The sequence below is a fragment of the Pelophylax lessonae genome (assembly GCF_965119305.1).
Source record: "Pelophylax lessonae genome assembly, chromosome: 5".
NCBI lineage: Eukaryota > Metazoa > Chordata > Amphibia > Anura > Ranidae > Pelophylax > Pelophylax lessonae.
Genome location: NC_138772.1, coordinates 46,189,782 through 46,204,823, shown reverse-complemented (window position 1 = coordinate 46,204,823; position 15,042 = coordinate 46,189,782). Strand labels below are relative to the sequence as shown.

Genomic DNA, 15,042 nt, shown 5'->3' with positions numbered 1-15,042 from the left:
TAATTACAGCCTAGCATGGTTCAACTAGTATTAGGAATTTTTTTTTTTTTTATAGTTCAATGATTTTTATTGAATTTTAAACATAACAAATCCAAATAGGAATTTTTTCTATACAAAAAAGATGTGTGTAAGTGCTTTCCAAACAATGCACTTTTAAAAATGTCTAAAAATAATTCACTAATCCTAGTTTTATATCAAATGTATAGTTTACAAAAACAGATTATTATGATGATGATGAAGTCACTATAATGGAGGGGTACACCCTGAACCCCTCAGAATTCCCCCTTCCTATAAAATAGTTAATTTGGTGTTTTAGGCCATATATGTTCCTTTTTCTTCTATCTTGTGACCTTCACTTTTTTAAAAAAAGGAATTTTAATCTCTTTTTTTTTTTTTTAAACATATAAATACCATAAGTCTGTATAAGAGCTCAAAACTTTGTTTACATGTATAGTTTGTATTTATCTCTGTACTTGGGTGGGTGCACTTTTTTAATCATTTTATCTCAATGGCTGTTTAATAATAAACAGTGTCTTGTAGGTTGGTGTTTTATAACTTTAATTTAATTTAAAATAAAAGGGGTAAAAAATATAATTTAGAAACCAGTGTTTACTAATTACATCCTAGCATGGGTAAACTAGTATTAGGAACTTCTTTATACAAAAAGTTTGTGTGTAAATGCTTTCCAAACAATGCACTTTTAAAAATGTCTAAAAATAATTCACTAATCCTAGTTTTATATATGTATAGTTTACAAAAACAGATTAATATGATGATGAAGTCACTATAATGGAGGGGTACACCCTGAACCCCTCAGAATTCCCCTTCCCATAAAATAGTTAATTTGGGGTTTTAGGCCATATATGTTCCTTTTTCTTCTATCTTGTGACCTTCACTTTAAAAAAAAAAAAAAAAAAAAAAGGAATTTTAATCTCTCTTTTTTTTTTTAACATATAAATACCATAAGTCTGTATGAGCTCAAAAACTTGTTTACATGTATAGTTTGTATTTATCTCTGTACTTGGGTGGGTGCACTTTTTTAATCATTTTATCTCAATGGCTGTTTAATAATAAACAGTGTCTTGTAGGTTGGTGTTTTCTAACTTTAATTTAAAATAAAAGGGGTAAAAATATAATTTAGAAACCAGTGTTTACTAATTACATCCTAGCATGGGTAAACTAGTATTAGGAACTTCTTTATACAAAAAGATTGTGTGTAAATGCTTTCCAAACAATGCACTTTAAAAAAAAATTCTAAAGACAATTTACTAATACTAGTTTTATATCAAACGTATAGTTTACAAAATTGGAGTATTATGATGATGAAGTCACTGTAATGTAGGGGTACACCCTGAACCCCTCAGAATTCCCCTCCTTATCAAATAGTCCTTTTGGGGTTTTAGGCCATATATGTTCTTTTTTCTTCTATCTTGTCACCTTCACTTTTTAAAAAAAAAAAAAATTTTAATCTTTTTTTTATTATTTATTTTTTTTTTTTAGACATATAAATACCATAAGTCTGTATAAATAAGAGATCAAAACTTTGTTTACATGTATAGTTTGTATTTATCTCTGTACTTGTATGGGTGCATTTTTTCATCATTTTATCTCATGGCTGTTTAATAATAGACAGTAATGCTTGGTAGCTCCAGAACATAAGTCTGCCCAGAATGGCTGCTTGGAACAATAGTATATTTTATTTTTTATTATTTTTATTTATTTTTTTATATCATAGCAAAAAAGTAGTTACTGTTCCATGTGTGGAAATTCTATTTTAAAATTGTTCTGCCAGTGGTAGTATCAAAAATTGGAACATTTTTGGCCTTAATGCCTTATTTCTGTTGTGAATCTCTGACTCTAGAGCCACAAGTACAGAATTCCACAGACTAGGGCATGAATGCAATAGGTAATTATTTAAAATGACTGTGTCCACATTGTATCCTGTATATTTTTAATTTGGATATTGCTAGAGTTGGCAGCAACCTATAACGAATTAAGGCAATGCAGCAAGTCCAAAGGACAACTTGAACAAGGCCCCAAAAGGTTCCAAAGAACACAGAGGAGGTCTGGCCCAGTAATATAGGCCCTATGTCATACAACAGTTCACTGGTTTAACAAAACAGGACCATTAGTTAGTGCCTAGATCCCTCATAAAGTAGTACATTTTAAATAAATAATGTGCAACACTGGACTTCTGAGCTCCTGACTCCATGCAGATTCAGCAGTAGTTATATGCCAGAAAGTATAAAAACAAGAAATTTGCCAAAAAGAATTGCTGCAAGCCTTTCCTTCTTTCAGAAAATATTTTCAGGATCTTCATGAGGATTAGAGAATTATGCAACCATCTGATTACGAAAACTAAAAGTGTTTTTTTTTTTTTTTTGTAATTTAAATTGAATATGTACATCCCCAAAGGCTAGTGGTATTTTATGCAATTAGCAGCGTACAGCAGAATATAGCCCTCTGTGGAACTAGCCTGCTCTGGGTCATATGGATTTGCCACTCCTACAGAAGGCCTTCTTGTCCCATACATTACTGGTTTCGCAAAACTAAAACATATTCTATTTTAGGCCTATGCTCCCATTATAAATGATACAGCGTAAGGGGAATTGTATTCCAAGAAAACAGTGCTTGGACAAGCTGGGGTAGATTTACTAAAACTGTAAAGAAACCAATCAGCTTCTAACTTCAGTTTGTTCAATTAAGATTTGCTAATAAAACCTAAAAGCTGATTGATTACTATGCACAGCTGCACCATATCCTGCATGCACCAGTTTTAGTAAATCTCCCCCACTATGTTTCACATAGTCCCACCAAATATTACAACAAAATATTCACTATGAGCACAATCATTTGGAACATTTATTTGCAACATTCATAGATTAACATCCAGAGTGCCAGTGCTATGTAGATTTTGACTTTCTGTGTGTCTATGCTTTTATTAAATGGAATAAATGGATTTTATTAAATGGACAACTATTTATTTACACTACTGATTACTGAGCAGGAGGAACATGCATTTGAAAAGTCACAAACATTTTCTGCAGTGTTTCTGAAACACAGTGACTTTGATTTACAGCTGTAATTGTATTTAAAAAACTTCTGTCAGCTACACAATAAATATTTAAATTTATATGAATTAAAAAAATAAAACATAAAATAATTATATATATATAATATTTAATACAATTTGGTATTGTATATATATATATATATATATATATATATATATATATATAAACAATACCATATATATATATATATATATATATACTGTATATATATATATATATATATATATATATATATAATACTAAATCATATTAAATATTTTAATCTTCTTTATATTAGTCTGTATGTATATAACTGGTTGCTACATAATAGTATTCATTTTTATATATGTATATATATACATATATATACTAACACACACACACACACACACATATATATATATATATATATATATATATATATATATATATATATATATATATATATATATATAGTGAAAGTCTTTCTCTGCATGCAGCATCATCCAAGTACAGAAAAGGGTCTACATAATAGTATTCATTTTTATATATGTATATATATATATATATATATATATATATATATATATATATATATATATAGTGAAAGTCTTTCTCTGCAGCATCACCCAAGTACAGAAAAGGGTCCAGAAATGTGACTTCAATCAACCAGTGAGCAATTTCAAAAGTGTCAAATATTTAAATAATGTAATAAAAGTATTTTTCTGCACTGACCCTGCCTGCTCTATGACACCATGATCCTGCCTTGTCTATAACAGATTCACTTTGAAGATGACGATTTTTCTTTTTTTTTCTAAGCCAACCCAGACTTTTTTTTTTATTTTCAAGGAGATGACATACTAAGGTATGACATTCATTTGACATTTTTTTTTAAACAGACTCAATGAACATGTGTCTGCTTCAAACAACCAATGAGATTTTTGAGATTCCATTAACTTGAGTGGAGGCTTGTTAGGCCAGTGCACAAATCATTCTGCTATAATCACAAGAGTGATCTATGCACCATCATAATATTATTTATTTATTTATTTATTTTTTCTTGCTGTTAGACTAAGAAGCTAGTATATTAAAGTAGTAATTCACATTGTAGCCTGTGTCCAATTTAACCCCACAAGTCAAGATCAGAAAATTAAAAAAAAAAAAAAAAGGATATTAAAATGCTCCCAGTTAGAATATTTGAATTGAATGTCAGCTGGGATTAAAGTCAATCCTTCAGTAAATGATAGCCCATGCAACACAAAGCAAAAGTTAAATGCACGAGCAATAACTATATGTATTTGCTAAGGTAATAAAGTCACATGCTTCTTATCAATGTAAAAAATTGACACAAGACCATTCTTGCATCCTTTCAACCAAAAAGGAGAAATTGTTTAAGTGTTAAATGATAATTTGATTTAGAATCTAGCTTTTGTCCAATTATCTAATTAAAGACAGTATCATTTTTTTTTGGGTTTACAAAAATATATATTTTTTTACAAAATACTTCAGCGCGATTGGTTCAAAAACAGGTTCAGTGGGATAGCATAACAAAACGACACCCTTTAGAAAATTATGTTCTTCAGGCCTCAGGACATGACACAAGGCAGAGTTCCCTGACTAAACTATTGTAAAAATATTGTTGAGTATTTCCAAACAGGACATGTCATGGTTGCACACTGCCTGGTACATCAATCATGTCCTATTCAGCTCCACCACACATGTGAACTCTTAGCAAAAATACACAGACTTCTAAACTGCACTCACAGCTTATACACTAAAAAAAAAAAAAAAAAAAAAAAAAAATGGAGCCAAAAAAAAAAAAAGCAGGGAAGATGCAAGGATGCATTCTTAAATAATTGTATTATTCTCCTTTGGACAGAGATCTGTTTTGAATTATCTCTAACAAACCCAAGACTTTGATTTGTGCCATTTTACATCTGATTGGGGGATAAGAGACTAATATTTTGCACATGTGCACACTGCAGACGTCTTGCGGTGAAATGTGGCGCATGGACGACTTTACTGATGAACTATAAACTCCAGCATTCAACGCAGAACAGCAGCTGCAGTGTTTTTACAGAAAAGAGCAAAAAATAAAGAAAGAAGTAAAATATGTGTTGCCCTTAGAAAACAGAGTTGCCAACTTTCTAAAGGGGTTTCAAAAATGAAAGTCAATCTGTAATGGGTTTCCAAAAACCAAAACACAGACACTTTAAATGCAAAATTGTCCCATTGAGGTCACCCATCAATATGACTCCTTACACATGACTAATATGCTACTCTGTCACAAAGTACTATTAGAAAAAAAAAAAGTAATATTTTTAAATAAGATATTTACAAAAAAAAAACATTACAGATAGATACAATGTTTCTCTGCAGAACTTAGCAGAGTTCTAGCAGATGGTGCAATGTGCAACTTTGTTCTCAGTTTTGGAAAACAATGCAAAGTTTCATATGATTTTTTTCTGGACACACAACATTGCATCATCTATACACAGCAATATCTATCTATCTATCTATCTATCTATCTATCTATCTATCTATCTATCTATCTATCTATCTATCTATCTATCTATCTATCTATCTATCTATCTATCTATCTATCTATTTGAGGTGCAATGTGCAACTTTGTTCTCAGTTTTGGAAAACAATGCAAAGTTTCATATGATTTTTTTCTGGACACACAACATTGCATCATCTATACACAGCAATTTCTATCTATCTATCTATCTATCTATCTATCTATCTATCTATCTATCTATCTATCTATCTATCTATCTATCTATCTATCTATCTATCTATCTATCTATCTATCTATCATTTTTTTTTAATTTATCCATCTATCATTTTTTTGTATAATTTTTTGTATCTTTCTTTCTATCTTCCTATTCAGTGGCAGAAGGTCCCAGGACCTGCCATGCTCTCACCTGTGTCTGTGTCAGTCCTAGGGAGGCCGCCAGCTCAGCTCTCTCCGGCAGCGCTAAGTATTGAGTCTTCTGAAATCTCCTCTGCAGAGCTGCCAGCTGGAAACTGGAGTATATCGTCCGGGGTTTTCTGATTTTCTTTGGTTTTCCATTGACCATTCTCACCTCCGGCTCCGACACTTCTTTCTCTGGAGGACAGACAGACAGATACCAGTCAGCCAGCAATTCTACATAGGGACAAAATGCTAAAAAACGCTATTAAACGTGTGTGCCACTATTATCCCACTAGTCTGGACTGGTTGTTTGCAAGGAGAATGAGTGAAAACATATTTATATATATATGTACATTGTAGTAAATGCTATATTAACAGATATACTTTTTTGGATTTTGTGTTTTTAAAAAAATAAAAAAAAGCGAAAATGTTATACAAAATAAACATATCTATATATCTATCTATTCATGCGACACTATTAAAACTCATTATATAATATTGATAATAATTTATTTACATAAATATTTATATATATATATATATATATATATATATATATATATATATATATATATATATATATATATATATATATATATATACACATATACACACACACATATATGTATATGTATATATATATATTGGAGAGAGAGAGATAATGTAGTGTATACTTATCTGTTTTTTTTACAAGCTAAGGAATTATAGAAAAATGTATACAAAACACACCACACCAATGTATCTATGCATGTGACACTATTACAATTTGTAATAATATTAGTAAGAGTTATTATTATTACTATTATTAATAATAATACATATTTAAATATATATAAAAATGATTTTTTTTTGTTTACTATATTGAAATGAATTGAGATAAATGAGATACATCTTACTACAGTAAGATATAAATATATGTCACTATTAAAATATACATATGTATGTATCATATACATACATATGTATATGTATACATACATATATATATATATATATATATATATATACACATATGCATATATAAATATATATATACACACACACACACATATATATATATATATATATATATATATATATATATATATATATATATATATATATATATATACACATAAATATATATATATATATATATATATATATATATATATAAAAAATATGAAAATGTTTATAAAATATATATTATGTTTTTTCGTTTACTATAAAATTAGATAAATGAGATAAATCCTACTACAGTAAGATATGAATATAGGCCACTATCATACATTATACATATAACATATATATATATATATATATATATATATATATATGTGTGTGTGTGTGTATATATATAAATGTAATTTTGTATGAATGTGTTAGCATAATATTGTACCATAATAATTCCCCCCTAGCATGGCAGTTGTTTAATTCTTAATGCAAACCCTTTCAAATAATTTAAAAACACTGCAAAATGTTAATTTCAAAGCAAAACGCAATGAAATGCTCAATAATAATAATGGTGATGATGATGACAATAGTAATCATTTTATTGTTGATGTTGTCATGGTGTCACTGGCTGATTGCGGTGTGTAGGGTGATGGTGATGTGGATGGCACTGGGCTCTGTGGTCAGACTGGGCAGTGGGCACGGGTGGCACCAGGCGCTGGGGATCGCTCCAAGGGAAAGCCCAGGCCGGGCCAGACACAGGAGGATCCACAGAGGAGCAGAGATCGGAGTTCAAAGCCTCCTCAGACTGGCTGCCCTGTAATTTATCCGTTCAGTGGTTAGAATGGTCAGGCCAGACAGAGACAGCGGTTCAGCCTAATGTAAAACTGGAGAGAAGGTTTCTGCTGCAAATGTCTCCGACTGCACCCCCCCTCCTCCACCACACACAATCCCAGCCAACAATGCAATAATCCCCCCCCCAAAAAAAAAAAAAATTCACCAGATTTCACAGGTAACCCCACCTGCACTTTATTCCCAAACTTTTCCTGGAAAGGGCCCGGTGACAACGTGACAACACCTGCTCAAAAATCACTCAGATCTATAATATTCCCCTCCACCTCCAAAATTCACAACCACCCAGAAAATAGCAGTATTATGGTAAGTCTATTTCCAAGATAAAACATGTGGTTTGTTTTTATTTGTATTTCTTTTTTTATTTTCCAAATGTAATGAATGAGCAGAAAGTGTCTCCAGTGTATGGAAATGTCACATCATCCAAAATACCCCAAATTCCCTTCTCACTGCACAGACTACAGAGGAATAATCAGATGTAAGAGCAACGAGGACTGCAGAATAATGGGGGGCACCATAAAAATAATTCGTGAAATACATTTCAAGTGTGCCTATATGAAAGGCAACATTAGATCACTTTCTCTGTCTTTCGCGTATATATGTATATATATGTATATATAAATGTAACAAAAGGGATCGGATGTTCCTTTCATATAGGCACACTTAAAATGTATTTCAATAAATATTTTTATGGTGCCCCACATTATTCTGCAGTCCTCATTGCTCATACATCTGATTATTCTGCTATAATAATTATTTTTAAATAGATACACACACATATGAAACTAAATATCTTTATGTAAACACACATATCAAATCTATATGCATGTATATAATACATATTTCCACAAACGCATAAAGCTATATACATGCACATGATATATTTAACACAGAAAATAAAACGACATACACATAATATACAATTTCACACAGGCAGAAAGCTACAGGCGTGTACATGATATATTTTATATTTTTACACATGCACACACATACATAACCCTATGCCTGTACATTATATATTTTACACACACATAACTACATGCATGTATATTATATATTTTACACACATACCTACATGCATGTACATTATATTTTACACACAAATACCTACATGCATGTACATTATATATTTTACACACATATCTACAGGCATGTACATTATATATTTTACACACATATCTACATGCCTGTACAATATATATTTTACACACACATAACTACATGCATGTATATTATATATTTTACACACATACCTACATACATGTACATTATATTTTACACACAAATACCTACATGCATGTACATTATATATTTTACACACATACCTACATGCATGTACATTATATATTTTACACACATATCTACAGGCATGTACATTATATATTTTACACACACATAAGTACATGTCTATACATTATCTATTTTACACACACATACCTACATGCATGTACATTATATATTTTACACACATACCTACATGCATGTACATTATATATTTTACAAACATACCTACATGCATGTACATTATATGTTTTATATATATATATACACACACACACACACACACACAAAGCTACATTCATGTACACATAATTATAATAATATGTATTTTTTCACACACATAAAGTTGTATAGATTTGCATTTACAGAACATATGTATAGACTTTGTTCCCTGTGTCTATATATAAACATATAATTATCTATACACAAATTAAAATAGTCCTTTTTTTATAGGTCTGTGTTGCAACACGCAGTATACACTATATAACTGCAGTTACAGTGAACTTACATCACTTCTACGTTATATATATATATATATATATATATATATATATATATATATATATATATATATATATATTTATATAGAAAGAAAGGAAGAAAGAAAAGAGTAGCAGGGATTTGGGGCACTCATAAGATTAAGGAGCCAAGTAGTAGATATAAGTATGGGTTATGTACATGGGGGTTGATTTACTAAAACTGAAGAGTGCAAAATCTGTTGCAGCTGTGCATGGTAGCCAATCAGCTTCCAGGTTTTATTGTCAAAGCTTAATTGAACAAGCTGAAGTTAGAAGCTGATTGGCTACCATGCCCAGCTGCACCAGATTTTGCACTCTCCAGTTTTAGTAAATCAACCCATTGTATCTGATACTATAGAGAAAACAGAGTGATCTCTATACTACTATTACTACTACTTCATCATCTCTGATTGCACCATATATATATATATATATATATATATATATATATATACACACACTATATATATGTATATGTATATGTATATGTATATGTATATATATATATATATATATATATATATATATATATATATATATATATATATATATATATATATATATATATATATAGTTGCTATATACTTAGGAGCCCTGGTTGCCCGCTGGCACTGCCCCCCCTAGTTGCTGCTTGCCTCCTCAGTCCTGCAGCCCCCGGTTGCTCGGGGCCCCTGAGCAGCCCTCATGCCCGGCGGGTGCATGAGACGTCTCTCTCTCTTGTGTCTCTATTCTGCTTTTGTTGTGTTTGTTCTCTTTGGAATGAGTTTTGCGGTTTGTTATGGTGCTGAGTGGCGGCGCCTGGGTTATAAATGGAACGGGGGAGATAAACCCATGGAGGAAGAGGCACAGACATGGTTTTCAGGACTGCCGGAGACGGCTGTAGACCGCAGCCACGAATAGCTGGCAGCCCAGACTCCAGAAAGGAGGGGGGGGGGGGTAAAGGCACGCGGGGGTCCCCCAAGACTCCGCGGCGCGGCCACTCTGGTACGCGGCGACCACCTTCCGCACCTTCCGCGTTATGCGGCGACCACTTTCAGCTGCGCGGCGACCACTTCCCTCACCTACCTACAGATGAGCTGAGACCACTTCCCGCACCTACAGATTAATTGAGACCACTTCCCGCACCTACAGATAAGCTGAGACCACTTCCCGCACCTACAGATGAGCTGAGACCACTTCCCGCACCTACAGATGAGCTGAGACCACTTCCCGCACCTACAGATGAGCTGAGACCACTTCCCTCACCTACAGATAAGCTGAGACCACTTCCCTCACCTACAGATGAGCTGAGACCACTTCCCTCACCTACAGATGAGCTGAGACCACTTCCCTCACCTACAGATGAGCTGAGACCACTTCCCTCACCTACAGATGAGCTGAGACCACTTCCCTCACCTACAGATGAGCTGAGACCACTTCCCTCACCTACAGATGAGCTGAGACCACTTCCCTCACCTACAGATGAGCTGAGACCACTTCCCTCACCTACAGATGAGCTGAGACCACTTCCCTCACCTACAGATGAGCTGAGACCACTTCCCTCACCTACAGATAAGCTGAGACCACTTCCCTCACCTACAGATGAGCTGAGACCACTTCCCGCACCTACAGATGAGCTGAGACCACTTCCCGCAGCTACAGGTGAGCTGAGACCACTTCCCTCACCTACAGATGAGCTGAGACCACTTCCCGCACCTACAGATGAGCTGAGACCACTTCCCGCAGCTACAGATGAGCTGAGACCACTTCCCGCACCTACAGATGAATTAAGACCACTTCCCGCACCTACAGTAACCCTGCAGCTTACCTGGCTGGCTGGTGGGTGGTTGCACCCTGTTGTATGCCCCTCCATACTGGTGGTGAGGGTGGTAGGGGCTCCCATAGCTATAGTCGGCGTAGCTCTTGGCAGGGTAAGTGGCTGCGGCAGATCCGTTCATGCCATGGTACTGGTACTGGTAGGCATTGAGAGCCTTCCCATAGCTGGCAGAGGTGGGTGAGCAGTAGCCATGGTGGGGGTGGCTGGTAGCCCCTCCTGGGCTGTAGTAGCCGGAGTCAGTGGCAGAGGACTCAGGTAAGGTAGGTGAATCCTGGGAAGGGTGATGCATGATGCTGGCAGCTTGGAAAGAAGAAGAAGAAGAGTAATCGTTGCTTCTGATGGTGGGAAGTCTCCTCTCATAGACTCCTGTCATGTCCTAGAACCAGAATTGTTTTCAGTTTTTAGGGTTCAGCTGTTTTGGGGTGGTAGGAGGGGGGTTGGGTCGTTTTTTTCAAGGAGCCATTCCACAGCTTGAAGCGTCCCTTAAAAATAGTGAGAGAGAGTGTGCTGAGGCTTCCTGAGTGCTGCAGCAAGTTCCAGCAGCAGGAGCAGGAGCAAAGTCAGGAGGAGGAGCAGGAGAGGAGGAGAGGAGGAGGAGGAGGGGAGGCTCTGTGACTGGCTGGCAATAGGAGACAGTGCTGGCTGCACATCACCATAGGCTTGGTTAAATCCCCCAATGCTCTCTTACGCACAGTAGGGTGGATCTGGTGCCATTGGCCAAGGCTCTGCGAAAGCGACAGCAACACCCTACAACCCGTCTGACTAGTTCACAACAACAAAGCTGTGTGCTGCAAGCTACAAGCAACCAGGCAGCATGAAAAAAAAAAAAAAAAAAAGATTCCCATTAAAAAAAAAAAAAAAAGTGAGTGCTGGAGCCTGAGCATGCAACCCAGCTGCTTTCTCATTGACTTAGAATGGGGGAGCTGCAGGGATACACAAACAGCCCCTGGCCATCCAAACATTGCCCTTTACCATGCTAACTAAGGACATAAAAACACAGCAGTCCTGTAATACTGGTTGTCTGAGGCGGCTTCTTTTCTTCTGCTGATAAAGGGTTAAATAAAGCTGAACTACCAGGCAAGGTATAACAAAGAGCAGCTCTGAGATCATTAATGTGTTACTAAACCCAGGAGCTTGCACTCACTATATCTGCTCTCCCACAGTATACAGAACATGGAAATGCAATTATTTTAGTAATTAAAAACTGCTAAATATCTTTTCTCCTAACGATTCCCCAACGATGGTTTGCAAAACACAGTGCGATTGGCTGAATCGCATGGTTGTGAACAACCAGGCGATCTGATTTCAGTGTGGCCAAAAAAACCGCAGGCGGTTCCCTGCACCGTATCAGCATGAACCGGTACTTGAAGTGTTACTAAACCCAGGAGCTTGCACTCACTATATCTGCTCTCCCACAGTACACAAAACATGGAAATGCAATTATTTTAGTAATTAAAAACTGTTAAATATCTTTTATCTTAAAGATGCCCCAAAAATGGTTTGCAAAAAGCACTGCGATTGGCTGAATCGCATGGGGGTGAACAACCATGTGATCTGATTTCAGTGTGGCCAAAAAAAAAAACCGCAGGCGGTTCCCTGCATCGCATCAGCATGAACCGGTACTTTAAGTGTTACTAAACCCAGGAGCTTGCACTCACTATATCTGCTCTCCCACAGTACACAGAACATGGAAATGCAATTATTTTAGTAATTAAAAACTGTTAAATATCTTTTCTCTTAAAGATGCCCCAAAAATGGTTTGCAAAAAGCACTGCGATTGGCTGAATCGCATGGGTGTGAACAACCATGTGATCTGAATTTAGTGTGGCAAAAAAAAGGTGCTTGTAATTTGGGTCATACAAAATGAATCGGCTCAAATCGCACTGAAAAGAATTGCATGGGTGTGAACAGCCATGTGACCCGATTTCAGCGTTGCAAAAAAAAAGGTGTTTGCGATTTGAGCGATACAAAATGAATGGACTCAAATCGCACTGAAAAGGATCACATGTGGTTTGATGAGAAATGCGGTGCAATTCCTGTCCGAATTACAGGCAGTTCCCTGCACCGCATCAGCATGAACCGGTACTTGAAGTGTTACTAAACCCAGGAGCTTGCAGTCACTATATCTGATCTCCCACTCCCACAGTACACAGAACATGGAAATGCAATTATTTTAGTAATTAAAAACTGCTAAATATCTTTTCTCTTAAAGATACCCCAAAAATGGTTTGCAAAAAGCACTGCGATTGGCTGAATCACATGGGTGTGAACAACCATGTAAACCCATTTCAGTGTGGCAAAAAAAAAAAAAAAAGGTGCATGTGATTTGGGTCATAAAAAATGAATGGGCTCAAATCGCACTGAAAAGAATTGCATGGGTGTGAACAGCCATGTGACCTGATTTCAGTGTTGCAAAAAAAAGGTGCATGCAATTTGAGCCATACAAAATGAATGGACTCAAATTGCACTGGAAAGAATCGCATGTGATTTGAAGAGGAATGCGGTGCAATAGGAATAATTGATTAATAGTCTATCCTATTTGATCAGTATGACACAGAGGAAAGTAGATTTCAGGTAATAGCGAAGATATGAAGGTTATAGCGAATTCATGAATTGTAATCAATCATTTATGCTCTGGCTAATTGATCCAGTTTGATCAAACCCATCGAAAGGGAAGTTATGTTTAATTAATTATTTGCAGATTCGATTGTTAGTATGTATGTCCAATCTCTGGCTGCTGCTATATAAAACAACATTTTTCACTTTCTGCTATATAACATTCTCAAAACAAAATGTAAAAATCAAATTTTTTCATCATTTGTATTCTGCTATATATTTTTGGTAAAAAAAAAATCCCAATAAGTGTATAAGGATTGGTTTGCACAAAAGTTATCGCATCTACAAACTGGGGGAAAGATTTATGTCGTTTTTATTTATTTATTTATTTTTTACTAGTAGTGGCGGCGATCTGCAATTTTTTTTTTTTTTTGTAAATGTGTTTATTGAAATCGAAATCATCACAAAAACATATAACACAAACATTTTAGCGATCAGCGTTTTTTTGCGGGACTGAAACGTTGCGGCGGACAGATCGGACCCCAACTGACATTTTTGACACTTTGGGGGGGCCAGTGACATTACTACAGTAATCAGTGCTAAAAATATGGACTGTTACTGTAATAATGACACTGGCAGGGAAAGGGGTTATCCCAGGGGCGATCAAAGGGTTAAATGTGAGCCTATGGGGTGTTTTCTAACTGTATGGGCGAGGGACTTGTGGAATCAACACAGAGACCTGTGATCCTAAATAGGAGGATCACAGGCGCTTTGTGTTCATTCCAGGGAGAACAACGATCTGCTGTGTTTACAACAGTTGACCTCCGTTCTCTCTCTACGGGGAGCGATCGCAGGTGCGTAACATGTGATTCGGACGGTTTAAAAAAGAGTCCTGTGCAATTTTGGGTTCGGTTGAGGTGCGACTTCAGGTAAAAATTTGCAGCTGAATCTCACCTGAACCAGTGAACAGACCTGCACTAGACTGCCGCGCTGAAACTGCGGCCGCATATGCATGAACCCAGAATTCTTAGGGCGCATTCACACTTCAGTGATCTGTTGCAGTGCGTTAGTAAGCGTTATGGCACATGAGAACATGCGTTGTTCTAAGGCAGCCTATCTATTATGAAAGAGTCACCAACA

At 35.4% G+C, this 15,042-nt stretch overlaps 1 protein-coding gene across 1 annotated transcript in view; it reads right to left on the bottom strand.

The window, feature by feature from the left end:
* The window catches only part of DLX5 (distal-less homeobox 5), a 12,898-nt gene extending 937 nt beyond the window's left edge, over window positions 1-11,961 (bottom strand). Inside the window, exons 1-2 of the mRNA XM_082259825.1 lie at window positions 11,338-11,961; window positions 5,960-6,144 (exon numbers count right to left, since the gene is read on the bottom strand). Of these exons, the coding sequence (XP_082115951.1) occupies window positions 5,960-6,144; window positions 11,338-11,719 (567 nt within the window). The 5' untranslated portion in view covers window positions 11,720-11,961. The remainder of the gene's footprint in view (window positions 1-5,959; window positions 6,145-11,337) is intronic.
* Window positions 11,962-15,042: the final 3,081 nt, after the last annotated feature.